This window comes from Schistocerca nitens, chromosome 1 (genome assembly GCF_023898315.1).
Source record: "Schistocerca nitens isolate TAMUIC-IGC-003100 chromosome 1, iqSchNite1.1, whole genome shotgun sequence".
In the NCBI taxonomy this organism is placed as follows: domain Eukaryota; kingdom Metazoa; phylum Arthropoda; class Insecta; order Orthoptera; family Acrididae; genus Schistocerca; species Schistocerca nitens.
In genome coordinates this window covers 25,973,328-25,994,331 of record NC_064614.1, presented here as the reverse complement: position 1 = coordinate 25,994,331, position 21,004 = coordinate 25,973,328, and the positions used below count along the sequence as shown (strand labels likewise).

At 39.9% G+C, this 21,004-nt stretch overlaps 1 protein-coding gene across 1 annotated transcript in view; it reads left to right on the top strand.

Moving 5' to 3' along the window:
• Positions 1–21,004, top strand: part of LOC126257762 (Down syndrome cell adhesion molecule-like protein Dscam2) — a 381,956-nt gene that overhangs the window by 237,052 nt on the left and 123,900 nt on the right. Inside the window, exon 13 of the mRNA XM_049955588.1 lies at positions 16,212–16,422. Coding sequence (XP_049811545.1) covers positions 16,212–16,422 — 211 coding nt within the window. The remainder of the gene's footprint in view (positions 1–16,211; positions 16,423–21,004) is intronic.

Here is a 21,004-nt window from a genome sequence, read left to right as displayed (position 1 = left end):
CGATGCGTCGGGAGCCTGGCCTGATGAAACTTCCTGAATGTCAACATCCATGTCCTCTGTACCTGCTTCCTTCGATTCTTTTGAGGCCAAGCGTAAACTTTAACAATGTGTCCTTTTTTATTACATTTGCGACAAACGGCCCAACGCTGGGGGCACTCTGACTGATCATGATGTATATAGCACGACGCACAGGACGGTAACAGGGGCCAGCTTCTGTAACTCTGTTTACGTGCCATGCAGGAGCGGCCATAACGACTGGATTGTACCGCTTGCACATTGTCCACCCCGTATCCAGTGGACGCGGCGCCGCCGCCCCGAACCGCCGCGACGTCGCACCACACTTCCAACTGTTGACCTGCGGCGTGAGAGACTTCATACGATTGAGCAATGGACAGGACTTCCTCAAGGGAAGGGTCTTCTAACTGCAGGGCCGTTGCCGGACCTCTCTATCAGGGGCCAAACGAACAATGACGTCGCGCACCATAATGTAGGCATACGACTCTCGCGACTGCTCCGTGACAAAATGACACTTGCAACTAAGACCGTGCAGGGTAGCGGCCCACAACCGGTAAGTCTGAGGGGGCTGCTTCTTGCATTGATAGAACTCGACACTAGGCACCACAACATGCGTGTGGCGGCAATAATATGAAGACAGCAATGAACACAATGCGTCAAAAGACAAGGACGAGGGTTCCTGCAACGGCGATAGCTGCCACAAAACTTGATACAGCGAGGGAGATATCCAAGACAAGAAAAGAGCACGACATACCTCCACATCAGCACCATGAAACGCCTGGAAATGCTGCCGAAGGCAATGTTCATATGCGTCCCAATCCTCCGCCGTCTCGTCATATGGGGGAAAGGGAGGAGGGAACGGCGCTGGAGCAGACTGCGTGGAGAGCAAAGCTGGAAGCACTTGTTTCATGGTTGCCATGAGCTCCGTCTGCTGCTCAACCAAAACCCTAACAAAATCCTCCATGCCATGGATAAGCTGCGAAACCAGAACAACGATGCAACACGCGAAAGAACGACCCTACTCGTTGCTAATTGTGTAGTAACACGGTTCACGTTTTCCGTCGCACTTCACATAGCGTAGACCGGGAACTGTCTCCTAGGCATGCCCGATGTGAACTGACTGGGCACGGCCCATGCTGCCTGAGTTGTTGTTGTTGTTGTTCCACTGGCAGAGGTCGCGAGCGTATTCTCGCGTGCCCTCTGGTGGACGGGACTCTATTTGTGGCAACTACCGTCTATGACGCGCCGTGCTGATGTGTGCCTCCCGCAATCTTCCTGGTGGCTACTGAGTTGACTAACTGCAGCTGTGCTCTCCATGATAGTTACTATAGTGAATAACCTAAGTCCTCATACATTTAAGGTGTAGGCTGTACAGCTCACCTACTTCAAAGAAAGAAACTACTGCAGGTATTGCTACAAATGCCTTCTTAGTTGCAGAGATGAGCACACTTACCTCTTCCACTTGCAACATTGGCAGCACAACCAGCCAGTCCAATACTTTCCTTAAAGTCCTGGTATAATCAGTAACAATCCCACAGGGTTCGCATCCTTTACATTTAATTCAAATTTCAATACTAGTTTCCTCAGCAAACTCAAACCTGGCATCTCCCATCCAGACATACTTAACAGAACACTTCAGACACTATGCCTGTCAAAAGTCATAATTGCTGAAAATACAGATTCTATAAGTTTATTGCAAAATATAGTGCATGCAATGTACTCTACCAGCTCTGCTACCATGCTGTGCTCCCATTATCTTACGGAGCAATGAGGAATAGTAGGGCCAAGTTGAATATATGGATTTCATGTTTGCTGAATGCACCATGAATATCAGGTGTCACAGAAAAGTAAAATACTTATTAAAATTAACTGTGAGGGTGTTGGTAACAAACTTACACCTTGCACTCAGCAATAATTCTCCTTATAACAAAAGTGCCACAATTTTTTTTTCAAAAGGATTGTTGCTAGTAGCTAAACTTCAAACAAGTGACAAAAGGTGGCACAGGATGTGCACAACTGTCATGTTGAAGTCCCTCCACATTTTCCAACATTTCCAAGTTCGCCATCAGGTAAAACCCTTTGCCCAGTTGCAATAAAGGTCACATCTTACTTGGGCTCAACACTCAACAATGGCTGCACATATCCTTCTTCTGTCTTGGGCTATACAGCGACAACTACACCCTCTAAATAGCTCAGCGATGTCATTAACACTGATACCGTGAAATTCAGATGTCAACTCGACACCATTAAAATGCTAATGCATCCATCATGGCACATACCTAATTGAATGCTGTGGAGAGAACAATACCTGAAAGCAGACCCCTTTCACAAAAATCACTATAATAGTAACTTTATACTAACCACTAGCAGGAAACTTTAAAAATTTGCTGTGGTTGATGCTTGTAAGCATCAGCACAATCCTCTAGAACAGTGCTGCTAACTTCAACCCACGGCAAATGTATTAATTTGTTCATAAATCAGCTTTAAGCACTACTGACTAAGTTAAGAGTAAAAAACAAATAATTAATAATTTCTAATGAAACAACAGAAAATCCAGAATGGAATGTAACAGTGTTTCTATTGAGTTTTATACTCCCTTTGTCAGAAAAGTTCTGAGACAGGCTTTTATATTTCTGAGTTTGCAGTATTAAAAATGTGGTTTTTATGTTACCTGGTATGTGTGCATCCTTGAAATGACCTTGCAATGTTTCTGCACAAACTCACTAGGTGGCAGAGCTGTGCTTAGCAACACACTGTTTGGGTTCTTGGTGCATTAGTCACGGTGACACAATGGATACTGATTGTGAGCAAAGAGTGAACATTAAGTTCTGCATTAAACTCAGGAAAACCCCTAATCTAACTTGGGGAATGATTAAGCAAGCATATGCAGGTGAAGCACTTCCAAGACATCACGTTTTTGAGTGGTACAAAAGGTTTTGTGACGGCTAGGATTCAGAGCAAGATAATCCCAGTGCTGGTCGCCTGGCTACAGCACATACCGATGCAAACGTAGAGCGTGTAAGGCCATTATTGCAAGAAGACAGCCATTGAACAGTGCATATGATATCTGAACAACTTGATTTGAATTGTGATGTGTGTCATAAGATTTTATGCAGAGATTTAGGGAGATGGGAACTTAATGAAAGACTCATCCCTCACACACTAACGGAAAGAGGAAAGATGAAGAACTGCTGCTGAACTACTGAATAGGGCCAGATGTGCCGGCCCGGTGGTCTCGCGGTTCTAGGCGCGCAGTCAGGAACCGTGCGACTGCTACGGTCGCAGGTTCGAATCCTGCCTCGGGCATGGATGTGTGTGATGTCCTTAGGTTAGTTAGGTTTAAGTAGTTCTAAGTTCTAGGGGACTGATGACCACAGCAGTTGAGTCCCATAGTGCTCAGAGCCATTTGAACCATTTGAACCAGATGTGATCCTGCATGTCTGTCAAAGATTGTTGCTGGGGATGAAAGTTGGTGCTACCAGTAAGATCCTTAAACGAAGTGTCAAAATACTGAATGGTGGAGTCTGGATCAACAGCCGGAAAAAAAGTGAAATGGCAACCTTTGAGAACAAAGACAATGTTGACTGCATTCTTTGACAGTAAAGGATTAGTTCACCGTGAGTATGTTCCTCCAGGTCAAACAGTGAACCATACTCCTTACATTGAAGTCTTGAAAGGTTTGCAACAAGCAATTCAATGTCACCATCCTGATTCTCAGGACTAGTTCTTTCTGCATGAGAATGCAAGATCCTATACTGCTTTATCTGTTACCGAGTATCTGGCCAGACATTCTGTTATTACCAACCCACATCCGGCATATTCGCCCAACCTCTCACCTTGCGAGTTTTTTGCATTTCCGTGAGTGAAAAGGCGACTGAAAGGAAAGTTTCATCAAGATATCGTAGACATCCAAAGGGATTTGACAAATTAGCTTACAAGATGGTTGCTTCAAAGACCTCCAGAAATATTGGAAGCTGTGTATAGACAGCCAAGGAGACTACTTTGATAGGCGCTAGGATCATCATTTGGTAAGTGCAATTTTCTATTTTTTTAAAAAGCTGTCCTTGAACTTTTCTGACTAAGGGAGTATTATTGGTGTGAAATATCTTCCAGAATAATTTATTCCAATCACTAATATCATTATTCAATTTAATTCCTGCTTCACTTATTTATTTGTTTATTGTTTTATTTTGCCTGGCCAGGTTAGGGACTTCAGGCACTGTCTTACACCAGACAAGCAATTACACATACCAAAAAATATTGCAAAATGCCCTGTTAACTGTCTAACCAGAATAGCTACCTGCTCATTCATTCATTCCAAAAAGTCACTGAAACTATCTTTTTAGCGAGTCTAAAGAAAAAAATCGTATTACAAAGCCAATAACCAATGACTTTTTTGTCATGACATGCAGCTTCTTATGCTGAGTATTAGTATGGATAAAAAAATCTACTGTATCTTAGTACAGAATAATGACTTGAATGATAAAAAATGTAAAAATTCTCTTATTTGTTAACTGTTTCCCTAAAAGTAACTCAGATTAGGAAAGAAAACACATAGATTTGTCAAAGAATAAAAGTATCTCGTAAAACAGAAAAGGTAAGTGTGTCTGTCAGTCTGGAATGATTGATGCAATACATTACAAGAAACACTGCACGATATTGAAGAAAGTATTACAATGTAAATGCACCATGAAAAGAGGTTAGCCATACCAGACAACAGAATAAAAGACAATATGGAATATAATGAAGGAAAACACCAGTAGATCTAGAGATAAAGAGGAGCAGTCTAGAGGATGAAGAGGAGCAGATTGCTTCAAGACTGAATGATACTTAGGTAACAGTTATCGTCTGGTGTGCCCAAGGTGAAGCATTTTATACAGATTGTTTCAGGATTTCACCATCAAGCTTTGAAGATTGATATGTCTCACAAAAGAGGATCATTTTTTACTAAGGAACATATACTCGTAAATGCACAGAAGTTGCCATTTATTACTAACAGGCAAGTTCTGACAATAATGTACATGAATGGATCAATCAATCAACCCTGTATCTCAATACATGCTGCACATCTACGTATCAGTGTCCGTCCAAATCTGGACAGTACATCAGAATTCTGTTGGATTTAGTGGAAAGCATCAGTGATTTAGTCTATCAGCTCAACTCTAGTGGCAATTGGAGTAATGTAAACTGTACTTGTATCACGTCCCAGAAGAAAGTAACCAAGGTGTGTCAAGTAAGGTGAATGCGCTGGCCATGTGACAGGTCCACTTTGTCCTATCCAATGTTCTCCATGAACTGTAAGTAAACTGCTCCAGTGAATCTAGGTGGCAATATTGCAGGTCCTAGAAGATAACTATCCAAAATGCCCACCCACATGTTTACAGGGACCCTTCATTGGTGCGACCTAACAGAAACTGCATGAGCATTCTCATAGTCGCAGATGTGGCTATTCCTGCTGTTAAAATACACGTAATGTATACAGAAAGCTGTGGTGTCACCGCCAGACACCACACTTGCTAGGTGGTAGCCTTTAAATCGGCCGCGGTCCGTTAGTATACGTCAGACCCGCGTGTCGCCACTATCAGTGATTGCAGACCGAGCGCCGCCACACGCCAGGTCTAGAGAGACTTCCTAGCACTCGCCCCAGTTGTACAACCGACTTTGCTAGCGATGGTTCACTGACAAAATACGCTCTCATTTGCCGAGACGATAGTTAGCATAGCCTTCAGCTACGTCATTTGCTACGACCTAGCAAGGCGCCATTATCAGTTGCTATTGATATTGTAAATAATGTACAGACAAGAGCTACGTTCAACATTAATGGATTAAAGTTAAGTATTCCACCATCTGCATCCGTTTTTCTAAGTTCTAATTTCCTTGTCCTGTTCCAGACCTCACGCCAGCCTGCGTGAGCTTAAACGCGTGCCTTTCGGCTTCCTCTATTATACGGGTTGGCTCTCCTGCCAGCCCACAACAAAAGCCTCATCTGTAAATTTCATTGTTAAATCTACAGATCATTTCACCATCAAAATTTGATGTTCTCAGGTCACACGTACCACCACTAACATGCTCTCGTAAGCGTCCTTGAATTGCAGAAAAGGTACTGTGGTGTGGGTTTCTTCTGTTAGGGAAACAATTTTTATAGATATGAGGAGCTGCTCTTTCACCTCCACTTGCCTCACCGTAGTACATAATCATGTCAGTGAGCTCATCAAATCCATACTCAGGTTTCATCGAGTACAAACAGCAAGGAAACCAGAAAAGTGCCTGGCTTCTAGTGTGGCTTGTGGTGATAAACTCAATTTGGAAGACTACAGACACATCCAAACAAATCTTTCTTTGTGATGCAAATGTAATATAGAAATAACAAATAGTATATTTACGGAATGAGATTTTCACTCTGCAGCGGAGTGTGCGCTGATATGAAACTTCCTGGCAGATTAAAACTGTGTGCCCGACCAAGACTTGAACTCGGGACCTTTGCCTTTCGCGGGCTAGTGCTCTACCAACTGAGCTACCGAAGCACGACTCACGCCGGGTACTCACAGCTTTACTTCTGCCAGTACCTCGTCTCCTACCTTCCAAACTTTACAGAAGCTCTCCTGCGAACCTTGCAGAACTAGCACTCCTGAAAGAAAGGATATTGCGGAGACATGGCTTAGCCACAGCCTGGGGGATGTTTCCAGAATGAGATTTTCACTCTGCAGTGGAGTGTGCGCTGATATGAAACTTCCTGGCAGATTAAAACTGTGTGCCCAACCGAGACTCGAACTCGGGACCTTTGCCTTTCGTGGGCAAGTGAAACTCTTACGTCTGAGTCTTTCCTTCACATCCTGTATGGTAAATCTCCCCTGACCTGCAGTTCTGGGTGACTTTCCCAAAATCTGCCCCTTTTCTTAGACCTGTCCAGTCCTTTTCCTTCACCCTTCTTCCTTCCCCTTCTGCCTGAAGAAGGAACCCACTGGCTCCAAAAGCTTGCCAGTCACAACAGTCTTTTATGTGTGTGTTCTGGTGAATATCAAATTTTGATGGTGAAATGATCTGTAGATTTAACCATGAAATTTACAGATGAGACTTCCTGTATACATTATGTGTATTTTAACAGCAGGAATAGCCACATCTGCGACTATGAGAACGCTCATGCAGTTTCTGTTAGGTCGCACCAATGAAAGTTCCCTGTAAACATGTGGGTGGGCATTTTGGATAATCATCTTCTAGGACCTGTAATATTGCCACCTAGATTCACTGGAGCAGTTTACTTACAGTTCCTGCTGACCATATTTAAGGAACTTCTGGACAATCTACTGCTTGTTGTGTACGGTGGCCTCTAGTTACAGCACAATGGAGCCCAAGCATACTCCAGTGTTGATGTGTGAGCACAGATAGTTGTTAATCCACCAACCACTCTTCAAGACTGTGAGCGCTCTTCAAGACTGTGAGCGGCTCAGCATGCAGAATGGACGTTATTGCTACAACATGAGACTGGTGACATCATTCACAGCATGCCCTGTCATCGTCAGACCTTTATTTCTGCCAGAGGTGGTCACTTCCTATGCTGAGCACAGTAACCAGTTGTCGGAATGTGTACTTGGTTCTAAACATCCATTGAACAGCTGTAGCACACTTGTTTTTGTCTTAACTCCAACACACAAAAAGCTCGCTCCGCAACTAAACTCACCATGTTTGTGACTAGCACTGACTATCAGCAAATTACCCAACTACGCTGTGGCGGTATACATAAAAAAAAAAACTGTCAGAGTTTCTCTTCAAAATGACATATGTATGAAATCTGTATGATATTTGGTTCTTGTACAGTAAATAATTGAAAGTGTTCCCAGACTTTATGTACACCCTGTAGATAAAAAATCAGTAGTGTTATATCTCAGTGTGGAACTTGAAACTTTAAACTCAAGATTAAAAGAATGGTTGACCAAGCACTTGATAGATATCCACCTAGTAGAACAGTTGATAATGGGAGGGAACCTCCATGGTATGCACCCACTGCGAAGAAACTTCTAAAGAAACAGACATTACTATATAATAGGTGTAAAAGAAAGTACAGAACAGCGATTCTAGGAGCTACAGTCTGGAACCGCGCGACCGCTACGGTCGCAGGTTAGAGTCCTGCCTCAGGCACGGATGTGTGTGATGTCCTTAGGTTAGTTAGGTTTAAGAAGCTCTAAGTTCTAGGGGACAGATGACCTCAGAAATTAAGTCCTATAGTGCTCAGAGCCATTTGAACCATTTTTGTCTCATGATTTTGTCGAGTGAATTTTTCTTTTGATTAAAATTTTCTTTTAATTCACATATTAACACAAGGCTTATTACAAATGTGTAAATCTCTATATACTGAAGTACACGCCATTACTTCTAGGTTATTGTAACAAAGTGCCAGTGCCATAAAAAGAAAGTTCACAATGCTTACTCAGACCAATTGTGCTACTGCACTGAAAATGTGTAGAAGTCAAACATTACTTAACATTCACATCTTATGGTTCTCCTATGGAATTCACCAATGGAGCAGGAGCAGATGGCTACCAATAAATCCTTTAGGTCCTCTTAAAAATTTTGTTATAAATAGGCAAAATTTTTACAGTTGCAGCTAGCCCTTTAATGGGTCACAGCGGAGCGGGGCAGAGTCAGCTCCAAAATAACAACACAACACAGCAGTTTTGAATCAGTTTCAGTTTTCTGTACCCCATTAGGTTAAAACGGAATCCTTACACATACAAGACCACTTTGTTGCTCATTTGTCTGTTTGTCTGCCTGCCAAGACTCCTTCTCCTCACAAGGGAACCTCCCCATTGCACCCTCCTCAGATTTAGTTATAAGTTGGCACAGTGGATAGGCCTTGAAAAACTGAACACAGATCAATTGAGAAAACAGGAAGAAGTTGTGTGGAACTATGAAACAGTAAGCAAAATATACAAAATGAGTAGTTCATGTGCAAGATAGGCAACATCAAGGACTACGCGAGCTCAGGAGCGCTGTGGTCCCGTTGTTAACAGTTGCCAGAAAGTGTTTGCAAACATTTGTTTCTGAATAATCAACACCTTTCTGGTTCTAAGTAAATCACTTTGGCAATTGTTCTTATTCCTGATATTGATTTCATGAACTGAGGAACTTGTATTAAAGAGAGATATGTTATTTATGACAAATTTCATTAAAGAATAAATATACTGAAAAGCAGTAGCCAGTATTCTCAGTTATATGAACAGGATTCTGCAAGAAAAACTTGGTTGGTGAGTTACTGCAAATATAAAAAATTATTATGTTGGTGGTCATACGTGTGACCTGAGAACATCAGGTCCAGTCACTAACAGTACCTATCACATCAAAGGCAGGGTTACCTGTGAAACCAGTCATGTGGTCTACAAGCTAAGCTACAACCATTGTGCTGCATTCTATGTGGGCATGAAAACCAACAAGCTGTATTTCTGCTTAAATGGCCACTGAGAAACTGTGGCCGAGAAAGAACTGGACCACCCAGTTGCCAAGCATGCTGTCCAACATGACATTCTTCATTCAGTGACTGCGACACAGTCTGTGCCATCTGGATCCTTCCCAGCAACAGACTTTCTGTACTGCACGGGCAGGAAGTCTCCTTGCAACATATCCTACATTCCTGTAACCCTCCTGGCCTCAGCCTTCGTTAGTCATTGTCCTACACCCACCTATTCCCTTCCCTGATCTCACTCCACAGCCTTCTGTTGCACATGCACACCCAATATATTTTTACTTCTCTCCTTTTCTGCCCCCCACCTCTCGCCATCTAACCTCCTGACTGACCAACCTGCCCTACAGCCTCTTCACCTCATCCCTAGATGCTTCCACAAGCAGTACTTTTCTGTTCCCCACTCCCACCCCTACCCTGCTATCTCTCCACCTTTCCACCCTAGCCTCCTTCTTATCCCATCCACCTGGTTGCTTCTTCCATGACATGCTGCTGCTTGCAGTCTGGTCTCAGCAGCTAGAGACTGTGGTCAAGTGTGTGTGTGGTGAGGTGTGTGTGTGTGTGTGTGTGTGTGTGTGTGTGTTGTCTAATTCCGATGAAGGTATTTTTGACTGAAAGCTTACTTCCTGGAAGGCTTTTTGTTGTTCCTATCTGTGACTCAGGATCACGGTGAGAGCTGTTCTTTTCAAAAGATGGATAGAGGGAGAGATACTGAACAGTACAATTAGAAACTAGAAAGGGGCAGGGAAACAATACACACACACACACACACACACACACACACACACACACATACAGAGAGAGAGAGAGAAACTCTGACATGATATTCTGTCTTGCCCTTCTCACCTCTTGCTGTAGTCTTTTCTCACCCTCTTAACCTCCATACCATTCTTGTCAAACTGTATGTCTTTTCCACACTATTATCCCTAGCTCAAGGTTACTACACCTGCATTCATTCCCACTGATGACGCCTGACTTCCTCCCTCCCCTTCACCCCTTTCCCTTTTCTCTTATCCACACAATAGATGGGTCCTCCTCATCCTGAGATCTGAGTAACCTGTTGCCCCTTTTCCTCAACAACCTATCGCCCTGAGGAACAAATACTTCCAAAAGTTAGGGTTAGTGTTTTCACTATTAAATGTGTCTGTCAGCAATACAGGAATTTTGGCTTCAACATTTTTTACTCACACCAGATACTTGATGACTATTTCCCTTCAGGGCTATGGAGAAAATATTAGCATGTTAGTTACATTGTTGATATTTTTTTTCCATTAATGTTCTAAAACTTCAAGAATCATGACACTGTAATTTTTAAAACAAATACTGTATCATAGATTCGCAGTAGCTAAATGTATTCATCAGCTGACCTGTTTGTGAGATACAGCCTATTTTTGATCTCTCCCCCCCCCCCCTTTAATTAATAAGGTTTCATTGTAACACAAGTTTCTGTTTCAATATTTACCCTTCCACTATGCAGTTAACTTTATATAGTTTTCTGATAAATCTTGAGATGACTAATCCAGCCTATGGGCGAAGCTCCCAGTCCACTACTCAATGGAAATGCATTTTGTAAGAGAATTATACTGTTCACTTCAACACCTGACACTGTGGAATGTACCTTCGCTCAACATAGCCATTTTAATTTGTAATATGCTAATGTGGATACTTGGGAAGACATCTATGAATGTGAAAGTACAAATGATAAGTTCAATAAATTCCTAAATAGGTTTACCTATTATTTTGAACTTTGCTTTCCACTCCATAAAAAGACAGTCACAAAAAAGGATCTGAAAATAAAATGGGTCACAACAGGGATACAAATATCTGTGAAGAAAAAGAGACTACTTCATGAAATATCTAGACAGCACACCACATCCCCAGAATTTGATTCCTATTTTAAGAATTACAAAAAGATTTTAACTAAAGTCATAAAAGAAGCAAAAAAAATGCCAAATAGTTCCTTCATAGCAAATACACAAAATAAAATGAAAGCCATATGGGAGATGGTAAGGCATGAAACAGGAGTAAAACGGAGAGAATACCATAATATCAAACTGAATGAAAACACTTCCATAACATCTGATCCCCAGCAGATAGCAAATAATTTTAACTCATATTTCTCTGAGGCAGCTGAGATTCTGGTGAAGCAAAACTTTCAACATGCTGTCACTGCAAATCAGATTAAAACTATCCCTAGTAACAAGTCACTCTTCCTACACCCAACAGATGAACAGGAAATGCTAAAAACAATAGGGGAGCTAAAATCAAAATTTCCCTCTGGTGCTGACAACATACCAGACCATATCATTAAAAAATGTGCACCCTTAGTAGTTAAGCCCATGGTAGACATATGCAATAATTCACTTTCTCAGGGAATCTTCCCAGAAAGGCCAAAAATAGCTAAAGTGAAGCCATTGTTCAAAAAGGGTGAAAAAACAGATATAACAAATTATAGGTCAGTCTCTCTACTATTTGTTTTTTCTAAAATAATTGAAAAAATCTTTTATAAAAGACGTAGATTTCATTGTAAAAAATAAACTTTTCTCAGCTACACAGCATGGATTGTGAACATGTAAATCCACTGAGACAGCTATTATCGATTTCTTAAATGAAGCTTTAAATGCATTAGATAAAAAAGAACACATAGCAGCAATATTCCTAGATCTTTCAAAAGCATTTGACATCATTAACCGTGGTCTTTTGCTTAGAAAGCTAGAAAATGTTGGTGTCAGAGCAGCCTATGAATGGGTAAAGTCATATCTACAAAACAGACACCAAATAGTTGAAGTCTTGTACAAAGAAGGAAAAAATTTAACTTCCTATCAATCAGAAAAACAGTGTGTTAAATACGGTGTGTCGCAGGGTTCCGTACTGGGGCCAATCCTGTTCTTGCTGTTTGTAAATGATCTGGAACCATCCAGCCCTAACTATAAGTACATTAAATATGCCAATGATACAAATATACTTATCAAAGGAAAGACCCCAGAAGAGCTCCAAAATGAAATAAAAAAGAGCACTACACATGTATCAAAATGGTTCGCAATGAACAACTTAATAATAAACAGGACCGATGACCTCTGCAGTTTGGTCCCTTTCATCCCTAAACCAACCAACCAATAATAAACACACATAAAACAAACACTATGCATCTACACACAGTGCAGAATAAATAGCCTTTAACTGCAACCATAGAACTGTTAGGCAAAAGACTTGAAATTGTAAATAGCACCAAATTTTTGAGAGTTTGGATCCAAGATGACCTAAGATGGCAGAAACAAACACAACACCTATGTAGTAAATTAAATACCATTTGTTATAGTATAAAAATTCTTGCTGGATGCACATCTATGCAAGCCATAAAAAATGTGTACTATGCCCAAGCAGAATCACTACTAAGATATGGTTTAATTTGCTGGGGAAATTCACCACCCAGCAAAAGCTGTTTTATTGCACAAAAAAGAATTATAAGAGCCATGGAAGGCTTAGCACCTCGATCTTCTTCCATTACCATGCCTATATATCCTAGAAACAATAATGTTTATAGGGAAAATTGTAGATGAAAATAACAAGATTGCTCCAAAAAACCAAAATATCCATTCATACAACAGAAGAAATAATCAAGATTTACATATGCAGTTTTCACATACAACACTAAAACAAAAAGGACCCTTGCAAGCAGGAAAAAAACTGTATAACAAACTACCTAAAGACATTAAGGCAATAACTGGCATGCATAAATTCAAAACTGCAGTGAGTGACTACTTGCTACAGAATTGTTACTATAGTGTTGATGAATTTTTATCTACAATGTAAATATGTGAAAAATTTAAATAGTTTATACAATTAAGGCCAAAATAAGAAATGTGTACATGTAGATTTATCTGTGTATTATATGTGGTCTATTACTTATATGTGTGTGTGTGTATATAATCAAGGCCAAAAGTATGAAATGTGTGCATGTAAAATTTATTTGTGAAATGTTATTCCCATGTGTTAAGAGTTATATTGCTATACACTGAAAACCATACAACAGCTTTTTCTGTTAAGCTTTATTGCAAATTGTTTGACTTGTCCTATATCATTATGTACCCCTGTACAGTGTATGATTCACAGGACCAATAAATATACAATACAATACAATACACTTTCCAGTATTACACACGCAGCACCAGACAGTCACGCATTTTTAAATTCCCTGTCCATCTTGTTTTCCTCAAAGCTAGAGGGAAATTATAAGATATTATTAACTCTGTGTATGTTTTACTGTGTGAATTTACTTATTACATAATGCCATAATCTCATTAATACAAACAAATTTTTATCTTTTTAAAAATATTTCTTCATTAATCAGTCACAGCTATTACTTAAAGTAATTTTCACTCAACAATAAATGTAGACACATTCCTTTTTAGTGTTTTAGTGACATTTAAACCCCTAGGCAATTTTAGTGTTAATTTCTAAATTAAATTAAATGCACTAGAGCAACAGACAGTTAATCGGTACTATAAAAGCCCCATGTCAGCCGAAGAAATACACTCAGAAAATAAACAAACTATTCTTCTCAAATATAAGCAACATAAATGGTTTCTATTTTCTACTTGCATCACTGTACATATAAATCCCTCTGGAAGTCACTCGCAGGGGAAATGTGCAATGGTTAAAAGTTTCAGAGAAACTGAGTTAGAAACTGTTTCAAAAAACAGGAGATGAACCTCATGGAGTATTATTTGTACTATGAACTTATGTATTAAAGTGGTGTGAGAATAGCACTTAAAATAGCCCTAATGGAAAAATAATATAAATAATTGGAAAATAAAAATCCTGGTTACATACAAAATAGGTTGTAATATAACATACCACTTTCCAGTTGCAGTTGTACTTTCATCATCAATCATCTGGTTAGTAATTATAACTTTTAGAGGCAGAATGTAAATTTTGAAAATAATTCTAGATGTTGGTGGAATTTCAGCTTTAATCAGAATCATTATGTTACAATGCTGCTCATACTCCTGCAACATGTGAATCTCATTATACCGTTTCTTTTTGTTCTGAATTACTTTCTACAGTCATGTAATAGGACAAAAAATTGTAATTATATATTATCTTTGTGCTGAAATTCACCTCGTTCAATCTGTTATTTTATTTTTTGCTATCGCACATTACATCTGAAATAATTTTGTGGTATTTACTTTCTACTGTATGTTTTCAAACCATTAACCATTGCCAACTCACTATATTTTCATTATTTAACAGAAAAAAGCAGAACATCCTTTATCTCTAGTTGTTCGTCTATGATTCTTTGAAAATAAAAATTGGAGGACATACAATCCTGAGTTACATGTACTCTCATCCAAATCTCATTTGTACTTTATATGTTTAAGAGAAAGTGTGTGATGATCGAACAGATATAGAGGACATTCCACTAAACATTTTGAGGTAGAGAGCTTGGAGACCAGAAGGCCAAATTAATAAGACATGAGCTTCAATATGACTTTTGACATTGCTGTCATGACAGTGCTCAAAATGTTGCTTCAGCTGAGGCCTTTATGTTTTAGGATACTTCACCATTGACTATTTAAATATCTTTGTTGTTGAGATGATGGCAGTTGACAGACGTTCCAGCATTGCCTCATTTTGACATGTTCTCCACAAGATATTCTGTCTTTCCATTGGCCACATACAGAACTTTCCTAAGAGTTTGCACATTACTCAGATATGATGTGTAAAAATGGCGCAGCATCAGAACAGTTTTCCATAGTCATCTTATTTGCAGAGAAGTTCAAGGCAATGGTCTCACTGCTGAAAAATATTACAGGGAATGATTTGCCAACATATATCACCCATCAAAGCTGATATTTGCATTTCTGTATCATTGAACGTGGGAAACTGATTTGTTGCAGCGAAGAAGTGTAACCTGGAAACTTGAAGTCCACAGGTGCATCCAAGTTCAGTAATGAGATGCTGGTGTTTTTGCAGAGGATCCCTCTAACATAATCTTTGCTGTTACATGTACAGTAGGAGTTTCACAGAGAAGTGTGTGGCTGTTGCTCTATGAGGTACTTTTTAAGCCATGTCATCCACAATGGGCCCATAATTTGAGACAGACAGACTTCATTATACAAGTCCAATGCTGCAACTGATTATGGATGCAAGTTGTTGCTTAACCAAATTTTCTCCACTTCATGCTGCTTACGGATGTGTCTCATTCACTCGGTTTTATGAACAGCAAAATAGCCATCTGTGAGATCAAGAGAATAATGTTACTATAATTATGCTGTTTCACCAAATGCATTTTTTTGTAAATGTCTGGGTTGGAAATGTAAATGACCATCTATTTGGGCCAGTTCTCCTATCTCACCACTCAAACAGCCATCAGCACTATCAGTTCATGCACAATGTTTTACCTGAATTGTTGGAAGACACACCCTTTCATGAGTACTGGATTGGGAGACGGAGACCCTACACTCTGTCATATCCCCCAACATTAATCCTCTCAACATATTTAAGTGCTTACATTTGTAATTTACCATTCCAGACCCCAAGTCCCCCATCTAAAAATGTGTATCAGGGCATAGCCTACACACCTTTTGATTTTTGTATGATTTTACTGAATCAGTCCATTTAGGTGGACTAGTTCATGTGAATTTGTGATTTAATTGATTCTAGGAGGTTGTTTAAGGCACATGCACTTCATGCTATTTTATATAAGTCTCATCATATACAGTAATATTCTTTATTACAGAACCACCGGATCCTCCATTTGATGTTGAGGTAACTGAGATCAACAGCAGATCAGTTCGTTTGTCGTGGCATCCACCATTTGATGGGAACAGTCCTTTAACAGGTTATTTAATACAATACAAACGAGGGACAAGTCTCATCAGTGATTGGCAGCACACTGGGACTGTGAACATATCTGTGCCAACCATGGGAACTGATTTTACAAGTAAGAAGTGAGTACATGTAGCATAAGCACATTGACATCCCAGGAAAAAGACTTAAAGTGGCCTGGTATGTCAAACTGTTAATGACACATACACTGCCTAGCTGCCTAGTAATTATTACTGAACATATGAGAGAATTTAATAGATTGTGTATCTTGTCTTCTTGTTGGCCCTGTAATTGTGACAGTGACAGCATATATGATTAGGATTTTTCCCCCCAAAAAAATAATTGCTAGTCTTCAACCGGTGTTCGTGGTGTTTTCTGGTGAAATAATTTCAGAAGAACCTTTTGGGAACTGTTTACAGCTCGTTACTGTGTGATTAGACGTTTGATTCTCTTTCTGTATTAGTCTTTTGTTATATTCACATTTGTTGTTTATTAATACTGTTAATAATAGTAGTTACTTTCCTTGTAGAGTAAGTTTGTGATTATTGTAGTCAGGTTTTTAGCATCTTCTTATTGTAGTAGCGGAACTTAGAAAAAGTAAAATTTTACCATGAGTAAGTGTGGGCTTTGCCGTAGGTTCGTGAGTAGTGGATTGCGGTGTGACACTTGTTCGAAGTATTTTCACTGGGGGGAATGCAGTGGGGAAGCCAGTGGGCATTCTGGTGAGATCCTCTCCTGGAACTTCAGGTTATGTAGCAAGAGTAAACTGATAGAGGAGCAGGAGCGTAAGATCTGTGCCCTTCAGGTGCAGTTGAAAAACGCACAGGAGGAGCTAGATAGGATGAGGAGGGAGAAGGGGGTTGGGGAATGGGAGCTGGCTGTTGGCAAGAGATCTGCTAGGAGAAGAAGATTTTCAGATAGTTTTACTATTGGTGTTTACAATAGATATGACCAACTGTCAGAGTCTAGTGGAGAGGAATCTCTAGTAGCTGTAGATGTAGGAAGTATGCAGCAGACCTCAGTAGTTACTGTGCCTAGAACAGTTGCAAAGTCGAAGAGGAAGAAGAAGGTTCTGCTGTTAGGTAGTTCACATGGCAGAGGTGTAGGCCAGCAGTTGCAGGAAGTGCTGGGAAGTGAGTACCAGGTCACCAGCATTGTGAAGCCTAATGCAGGGTTGGCTCAGGTGACTGTTAACATAGGGGGGTTATGTAGGGATTTTACTAAAGAGGATCAGGTAGTGATTGTGGGTGGGGCTGGTAATAGTATTGGTAGGGATGGGGAGTACAACATAGATGGTGACCTGGAAAAGATAGCCACTCAGACTGGCAACACGAATGTGCATTTCGTGGAACTGTTTCAGCGTCACGATCGGCCTCATCTTAATACAGCCGTCAGGCGTAATAACATGAGACTTGGGGGTGCGCTGATGACAGAAAGCATGGGTCACATTTCAGTGGTGTCGGTGGAGTCTATCAGCAGGACGGGTTTCACTAGACACGGCCTGCACCTCAACAGGTATGGGAAGGGGAGGTTGGCAAAGCTTATAGGTGACAGCATAGGTGGGGTTGGTGGGATCACTCATGGGAAAATTCCTGCAGTAGTGTGTGTTAGAGCTGCACCTTTTTTAGATTGAAGTCAGCTGATAGGTATTCCTGCTTAAGGGAAGTCTCTCTAACAAGGGAATCACTTTTGACAAAGCTTAGGTATCCGAGTAATGAGGGAATTAGTATATTTCATCAAAATATACAAGGTATTAGGGATAAAGTTAGTGAACTGCTTATAGATGTTGACTCTGAAATTATTGGTATATCTGAACACTTCTTAAATAAGGAGATAATTCAGAGGCTTCCTTTACCAGGATACAGGTTGGCTGGCTGCTTTTCGAGGAGCTCTTTGCGGTGTGGGGGAGTAGCCATGTATGTGAAAAACGGCATCGCATTTGAGTCAATTGATGTTTCAAAGTACTGCACTGAAAAGGTGTTTGAATGTTGTGCAGGTGTGGTTAAATTTAACGGAGTTAAACTTGTAACTGTTGTTATTTATAGATCCCCAGACTCCGATTTCACAGCATTTTTGCTAAAGCTAGAGGAGGTTCTTGGTTCACTTTATAGGAAATACAAAAAGTTAGTTATATGTGGTGACTTCAATATTAATTGTATAAGTGATTGTGCAAGGAAGAGGATGCTGGTAGACCTCTTTAATTCATATAACCTTATGCAAACCGTATTCTTTCCAACGAGAGTGCAAGGGAACAGTAGAACAACCATAGACAACATTTTTGTTCATTCCTCATTGCTAGAAGGGCATTCTGTTAGAAAAAAGGTGAATGGCCTTTCAGATCATGATGCGCAAATTTTAACTTTAAAAGATTTTTATGCTGCAACTCATGTTAAATATAGTCATCAGCTGTTCAGGAAAACTGATCCGGTTGCTGTAGAGACCTTTGTAAACCTTATAAAGGAACAAGAGTGGCAAGATGTTTATAGCGCTGAGACAGTAAACGATAAATATAATGCTTTTCTAAAGACCTTTCTCATGCTCTTTGAAAGTTGCTTTCCGTTACAACGTTTAAAACAGGGTACTAGCACAAACAGGCAGCCTGGGTGGCTGACTAGAGGGATAAGAATATCTTGTAGAACAAAGTGGCAATTATATCAAAACGTTAGAAACAGTCAAAATCTAAATGCAGCAGCCCATTACAAACAGTATTGTAAGGTGCTTAAAAATGTTATTAGGAAGGCAAAAAGTATGTGGTATGCAGATAGAATAGCTAAGTCTCAGGATAAAATTAAAACCATATGGTCAGTCGTAAAGGAAGTTGCTGGTCTGCAGAGACAGGTCGAGGATATAGAATCAGTGCGTAGTGGGAATGTCCGTGTTACTGATAAGTCGCATATATGTACAGTATTTAATAATCACTTTCTGAATATAGCAGGTGAACTAAATAGAAACCTAATTCCAACAGGGAATCATATAGCGCTCTTAGAAAAAAGTGTTCCGAGACTGTTACCTGAAATGCTCCTCCATGATACTGACAAGAGGGAGATTGAGTTAATAATTAAATCACTAAAGACCAAGAACTCTCATGGATATGACGGGGTATCTAGCAGAATACTGAAGTATTGTTCTATGTATGTTAGCCCAGTACTTAGCCATATCTGTAACTTTTCCTTTAGGAGTGGTTGGTTTCCTGATCGATTAAAATACTCGGTAGTGAAGCCACTTTATAAAAAGGGAGACATTGATAATGTTGACAATTTTAGACCTATTTCTATGCCATCGGTGTTTGCTAAAGTTATCGAGAAGGTTGTATATACAAGGTTACTGGAGCATTTAAATTCACATAATTTGCTGTCAAATGTTCAGTTTGGTTTTAGAAATGGTTTAACAACTGAAAATGCTATATTCTCTTTTCTCTGTGAGGTTTTCGACGGATTAAATAAAAGGTTGCGAACGCTAGGTGTTTTCTTTGATTTAACGAAGGCTTTTGACTGTGTTGACCACAAAATATTACTGCAGAAGTTGGACCATTATGGAGTAAGGGGAGTAGCTTACAATTGGTTCGCCTCTTACTTTAAGAACAGAAAGCAGAGGGTAATTCTCCGCAATATTGAGAGTGGTAGTGATGTTCAGTCCCAATGGGGCACTGTTAAGTGGGGCGTTCCCCAAGGGTCGGTGCTGGGGCCACTGCTGTTTCTTATTTATATAAATGATATGCCTTCTAGTATTACAGGTGATTCAAAAATATTTCTGTTTGCTGATGACACCAGCTTGATAGTGAAGGATCTTGTGTGTAATATTGAAACAGTAACAAATAATTTAGTTCATGAAATAAGTTCGTGGCTTGTGGAAAATAATTTGATGCTAAATCACAGTAAGACTCAGTTTTTACAGTTTCTAACTCACAATTCAACAAGAACTGACATTTTAATCAGACAGAATGGGCATGTTATAAGCGAGACGGAACAGTTCAAGTTCCTAGGCGTACGGATAGATAGTAAGCTGTTGTGGAAAGCCCATGTTCAGGATCTTGTTCAGAAACTAAATGCTGCTTTATTTACCATTAGAACAGTATCTGAAATAAGTGACACTTCAACACGAAAAGTAGTCTACTTCGCATATTTTCATACGCTTATGTCGTATGGTATTATTTTTTGGGGTAATTCTTCTGATTCAAAAAGGGTATTTTTGGCTCAAAAACGGGCTGTTCGAGCTATATGTGGTGTAAGTTCGAGAACCTCTTGTCGACCCCTATTCAAAAATCTGGGAATTCTGACATTGCCCTCACAGTATATATTTTCTTTAATGTCGTTTGTTGTTAGCAATATTAGCCTATTCCCAAGAGTTAGCAGCTTTCACTCAGTTAATACTAGGCAGAAATCAAATCTGCATGTAGAATGCAGTTCCTTGACTCTTGTGCAGAAAGGAGTGCAGTATTTTGCTGCATCCATTTTCAATAAGCTACCACAAGAACTCAAAAATCTTAGCAGTAGCCCAAACTCTTTTAAGTCTAAACTGAAGAGTTTCCTCATGGCTCACTCCTTCTATTCTGTCGAGGAGCTCCTGGAAGAGCTAAAAAATTAAGCAAATTCCAGTGTTACATTGTTGATTGTCTTCATTTAAACTTATGACTTGTCACCTGAATATGTTTTTTTTTTTCTATATTTCATTTTATCTGTTTCTAATATCGTGTTATAATTTCAT